The sequence below is a fragment of the Phalaenopsis equestris genome, unplaced genomic scaffold, assembly GCF_001263595.1.
Source record: "Phalaenopsis equestris unplaced genomic scaffold, ASM126359v1 Scaffold000002, whole genome shotgun sequence".
Taxonomy (NCBI): domain Eukaryota; kingdom Viridiplantae; phylum Streptophyta; class Magnoliopsida; order Asparagales; family Orchidaceae; genus Phalaenopsis; species Phalaenopsis equestris.
The window spans coordinates 61,364,339-61,370,067 of NW_018164444.1; the positions used below are offsets into that span (position 1 = coordinate 61,364,339).

At 34.0% G+C, this 5,729-nt stretch overlaps 1 protein-coding gene across 5 annotated transcripts in view; it reads left to right on the forward strand.

The window, feature by feature from the left end:
• Positions 1 to 1,912: 1,912 nt before the first annotated feature.
• LOC110030153 (E3 ubiquitin protein ligase RIN2-like) overlaps positions 1,913 to 5,729 on the forward strand; it is a 65,287-nt gene continuing 61,470 nt past the window's right edge. For 2 of the 5 annotated variants that reach the window (XM_020732742.1, XM_020732771.1), the window contains exons 1-3: positions 1,913 to 2,092; positions 2,191 to 2,610; positions 3,425 to 3,502. In XM_020732742.1, the coding sequence (XP_020588401.1) occupies positions 2,368 to 2,610; positions 3,425 to 3,502 (321 nt within the window). In that variant the 5' untranslated portion in view covers positions 1,913 to 2,092; positions 2,191 to 2,367. Of the gene's footprint in view, positions 2,093 to 2,160; positions 2,611 to 3,424; positions 3,503 to 5,729 lie in introns of all 5 variants that reach the window. The other 3 variants (XM_020732766.1, XM_020732760.1, XM_020732750.1) reach the window with 3 other exon arrangements.

Sequence of the window (5,729 nt, forward strand, 5' to 3'; positions counted from 1 at the left end):
TAAATAAAAAAATAAATAAATATATCTGTGTGTGTGTGTGTGTGTGTGTGTGTGTGTGTGTGTGTCACAACAGTTTATAAACCATCGGTAGATGACTTTATATGGTTTTGTGGCAAAAAATATGTTGTTGGTTTTGTTTCTCTGTTTTTTTTGTTGTGACAACAAATTAGCAGTTATACACATTTGAGGATTTTATATTTTTTGAATAAATTATTCATATATACGAGCCTTAAGTCACCCTCATGTGTGGATCAGCCTAACTACCGACAAATTTGCCAGAGAGGAATTTGAACCCTTGCCTAGAGGGTACTTAGGAGCTTCAAAGAGGTTGCTCTGCTAACAAGCCATAGCTAAAGGTACACACACACAAACATAAATAAATAAATAAATAAATAAATAAATAAATAAATAAATAAATATATCTGTGTGTGTGTGTGTGTGTGTGTGTGTGTGTGTGTGTGTCACAACAGTTTATAAACCATCGGAAGATGACTTTCGATGGCTTTGTGGCAAAAAATACGTTGTTGGTTCTGTTTCTTTCTCTTTTTTTGTTGTGACAAATGTCTAGCAAATTAGCAGTTATACACATTTAAGATTTATATTTTTTGAATAAATTATTCACATTCAATCTTATAAGTAGCTATGTGCAACACTCTAAACTCAAATTTATGCTTGCACACATGTTTATATATATAATGATTATTTTTTTTATGTTGTGCACAATCTTGTACATCTCTCTAAACACCAATTAAGAGCTATGCATATCCACTTACATCTATTTTGTTGCAACTAATATCATTTCCTTATTAAAAAAATAATTGTGTCCTCCATTAAACTTAACTTCACGCTATATACAACTATGTAGATACTTTCTGATTTTTTTTTTTAATTTGTAGTACTTCCAACTCTTGTTTACAATTTTTTAAACTCAAATTAATTATTATGCACCACTATTTATGTGTTCTTTTGAAAGATCTTTCATATTTTATGCTATAAATGATTGTTTACAACTCATTAAGGGTCTCTTTGAGGCAGCTGCAGCTTATTGAAGAATTTGTTGATAAACTGATTAAAAATAATCTGCTAATAAGCTAGGTGCGGTGACTATTAAAAATTTTTATTTGCTTGGAAAAGTCAGACTGCTGCCAGAAAGCTTCTACCACACCTAGATATGTGCGGTGTGAAAACGTTACTTCCAGCGTTTTCAAAACACACAAGCTGTCTAAACGCACTTTACCCAAATAGTTCACTTCCAGCGTTTTCAAAACACACAAGCTGTCTAAACACATTTTACCCAAATAGTTCAGGCGCGTTTTCAAAACGCCACCAAACCAAATAAGCTGCCACAAACGAACCCGGTGCGTTTTCAAAACACCACCAAACCAAATAAGCTGCCACAAACGAACCCTAAAACTCAAATTAAGAGTTGTACATTTTTGGTATTTCCACAGGTATGTTTACCTCGTAAAACTTAATTTATTGCAGCGTACTTAAGTATGAGCATTTTCTTTAGAAATTCTTACATATTCTTATTGTGCCACCAACATTTTAAATTCAATTTTCAGTGTTTTACACACTTCTGTTAGTTTTGTATGACAAAATTTTCAAAGATTTATCTTAGAAGCATTTAAATACATACCATACCATACAATTCTTATATGTCCACATATCTAATATCTAAAATATTTAACAACACATATAAAATATTTGACTTCATAACTTCTTAAAAGTGAAATACATCTTATCACGTATAGGTTTGTAATCTCAAAGTATTCTAATTATAAATATCAATTTAAGGTGTTAGATATGTAAATATATCATAATTGTGTGGTATGTACGTAAATTTAATAAAGTAAAATATTAAAAATATTACTATGTAGTTATCTATAATCTATTGCTGCCCTACATAAAGTATCCCCGTTTTCTTCTTCACTCCTCGACAAACTCTACCAATCTCAATTCTGAAATTAGTATAACCGATCAAGATCGAGGAGGAGCCAATCGACCAATCGTGCTTCTGCAAAGAAGATCTCGCGGTAAGATCGACGCCGTCGGCGAGACGGCACCGGTTATTACACGAACCAGGCCGTACGTGAGTCGTCCTCCCCTTTTACTTCCCCACTCTTTCTTCGATTCCACTCACACGCAACAAACGTTCAGGAAACAAGAATTCTGGATTCTCCTTTTCAGGAAATTTGCCGCTGGATCGAATGCTACCTTTCCCCTTCCGATCATCTTGTCAAGTTCTTAGCTTTTCAATTTTGCATGGAGACACGGAAGGGACTCAGCTGCAGTTTTGGGGCACATATTGACTCTTTTGTGTTCGAGAGTCAAATTTCCATAGATTAGAGCTGTTGATGATGCTGAATGAGCGGTGAAAGCTGTGAATTTGTCGGCATGAGTTTGCGTTACATCGCGGTGTCGGCAGTATGCTCTGCGCTGAGCTTCGCCGGGCTTCAGTGGTGGATGCTCTCATTGCTCTCGAAGAATGGTCTTGGCCTGGGGGATGCAGGACGTGTTGTGGAGGTGCTCGTTGGATCAAACGTCACGATTGCTTTACTGATCAATCTAGCACTTAATGCATATATCCTTCTAGTTCTGTGTCTAAAGGTAAGTCTCTTGAACTTTGTCTGAAGTTCTTACCTCGGTTGCTATGTTTTTCTCATTATGATAATTTCATTGGATTGGAAGGAATATAGGGAGCAGTGCTCCTTTTATGAATTAGTTTTTATGCACTCAGCGAGGGGTTCTTTCATACATCTAATTTGACAAAACATTTATATAATCTTTGATTCTATTACTTGCATATTATTATAATTTCTGCTACACAATCAAGTTTTACTCTTTCGTATTTTCAAAGTACCATTGTCTAGGGAGATATTTAATATAATATTTGTGTGATAAAAAGAATATTTTTTGATAAGCATTTTGACTGTGTGATAATTTGGATAAATTAATAATCAATGACTGTGGCATTTTAGCCTGTTGAACCAACACTGGAGAATTGTAGCTGCTAGGAAACTTTAATTATTTCTGATTGGAAGTTATCTTAAAGGTGGAAACTAGAGAATCTTTTGGGATTTATAAGATTGCAGTTTATCTAGGATATGCAGACCTTAGTGAGGTTTTGTTTTAATTTTAATTTACTGAGTTTCCTAAAACAGTTTGTATGTCATGGATGCGGTGAAGCCAATTTTGACATCTTGAATAAGTTGTCCAACAGAATTTTGAGAGGAGACTTGTATGCTTTTCTGTCTATTGCTGCAACAAGCTTTAGTATCATTTTTCTTGAACTAGTCATCAAGCAAAGATATGATATATGTTCTAGATTCTGCGGCTGTTCTTATCCTTCCATTCTATTGTATCCGGACAAACATTTCTTTCTTTGGTTGATTTGGTTGTTTATCTTTTTGTTGGCTTGCAGATGTTGTTCTTTAAACAATTGTATGCATCAGAGTCTCGGAAACTGATGGAACAGCTAATTAACTATGTTATATATAAGGTGATTATCATCTTAAAACTAAAATTTTGTTGTAAACTGATACAGCTCGATTTATGTTTCCACACATGCTATACCACTTTTAAATTCATGCAGATGAACTCTTTTGTAGTTAAAATGGCTTTTGATGTATTTGGATATGGCTCACCTGTACTATTGTTGGAACAAATCTTGATGGAAACCTGGCTTCGTTTTGCGTTGGAGCTCATTTGAGGCTTAAGATTTTTAGTATTTGTGTAATCTATTTGTGGATGATTTTTACATCAAGTTCTTTAGTAGTTTTAAGGCTGTGAAATAGATATAATCATGATAGATTATTTAAAAGACTCTAACCATCTTTCTTTGTACTTCATCATCATCTCATCATCATAACATCAACAATTTGCAGCAACCTTTTTGAAATGCTCCTCTTCATTGATTCATTATGCGTGTTGTATGTATTGTTAAATCTAGTTTATTGCAGTCCAACTTAGAACTTCTAACTAAGTTACCTTTGCTCATTTTCCTTTTATGGATCCCATGATAGTTTTATCTTCTTGTTTTATTCTATAGCATTTTTTGGCACACAAAGATGTTTGTTTGTGAATGCTGAGAGGATGAGTACGATACAATCAACTTCTCAAAATATTTTAATACACTTAGGGTCTGTTTGGGGGCAGCTGCAGCTTAATAATAAACTGCTGCACAACAGCCATAGAAAACTGCTGTGCAGCAGAAGCTGTTGCAGATAAGCTGACTATCTGTTTATTTATTGCAGTTTGAAAACTGTTGTGCTTTAGCTGTGCTTCAACTTTTTCTGAATAAATGATCATTCTGCCCCCGTATAGTAATGATGTTTGCAATATAACTTTCATACCAATATATTTATACTTCATAAGCAAAAATCCAATGTACAACTTTACTAAAAAGGATATACACCCCACATAACAGTGAGAATTGTTATTGCTAAAATTTAAAAAAATATTATTAATATAATATTTAATAATATGATAATATCATTTTTGAAATGTGAATGGCGTATGTCACATGCTAAGCCGTTCTCCAAGGATACTCTTGATGCCCGATTGCTCTCTACAGTCGAATCTTTCAGTCTATCTGCCTATCGAAAAAAGTCACAGTTTTCTGTGACTCTCCACAGACACCTATAAAACTGTCTTCCGTAGCTATGTGTCTGACGTGAAGTTAACAAGAAACATTGAAGTCTACAGTAGTAGTGCAATCTTTGGGAGGTACCAGAAATCCTAGATTTTATCTTTCCTGAATGCTTTAAATGACATTTCATTAGATATAACACAAGTAAAAATTAATAAAAAAAATAATTAAGTATAGTTTTATGAAGTTGTGAGGTCTAAGAGAACTCAGTATATCAACCAACAAATATGTCACTACAAGAAGGCAACAGACTTTCTAAAAAAAAGGTTCTTGGTTGACTTTAACCCACGTAATACCAAACTCGTGTGTGTCACATATGCATATCACCAAAAAGGTCTTACAGAAAAACCTCAAAAATTGTAGTACCGAAAAAAGAGAGGAACTTGGTTATTTTTATTAAGATTTCACATGTGACATCAACCAATATCGACAAATAAACCATCTAAAAGAACCCATAAGGTCAAACGTCTTATCATAGACCCCCAAAACCTACCAAAAGAAAAATAAATGAAATGCAAAAACTTTTTCGCAGCAGGCACCAACTTAGAATCGATTCTACTGTATTTATACTTTTTCGCAGCAGACACCACTTACAAATTCATATGACATGCAGTTCAAATTAATAACAAATTAAAAATTGACCAACTTTAGGGGTCATTTAAAAAATGCTCACCGCAAGTCTCTCTGCCCATCACTTGGAAGCATCAATCGTTCCCTTCACTGGATCCCACCCCGAACCTGTTGATTCTTGCTTAATTTCTTATAGAGTTTTCAATCATTCTTTAATTGATTCCACTTTTTTTTAACTGCATCCTATTATACTTTCTGTTTGTCTTTTCGTTGAATTTTCTCATAATATTTTGCCATCATTCTTTGTTGAAAGAGGTTGTCGTCCTATTTTATAGTTCAACCTCCTTAAGACAAAGTTCGCAGTTTTTAATTCTCTTTATCCCACATTGCAGATGAACCAGCCCCTTTGTTCTTAGCCATTGAATTACTATCATGAAAAATGAATATTAATATAAATAGGAATGCACACCACACCACCACACAGCTCCACACACACCACCACACCCTC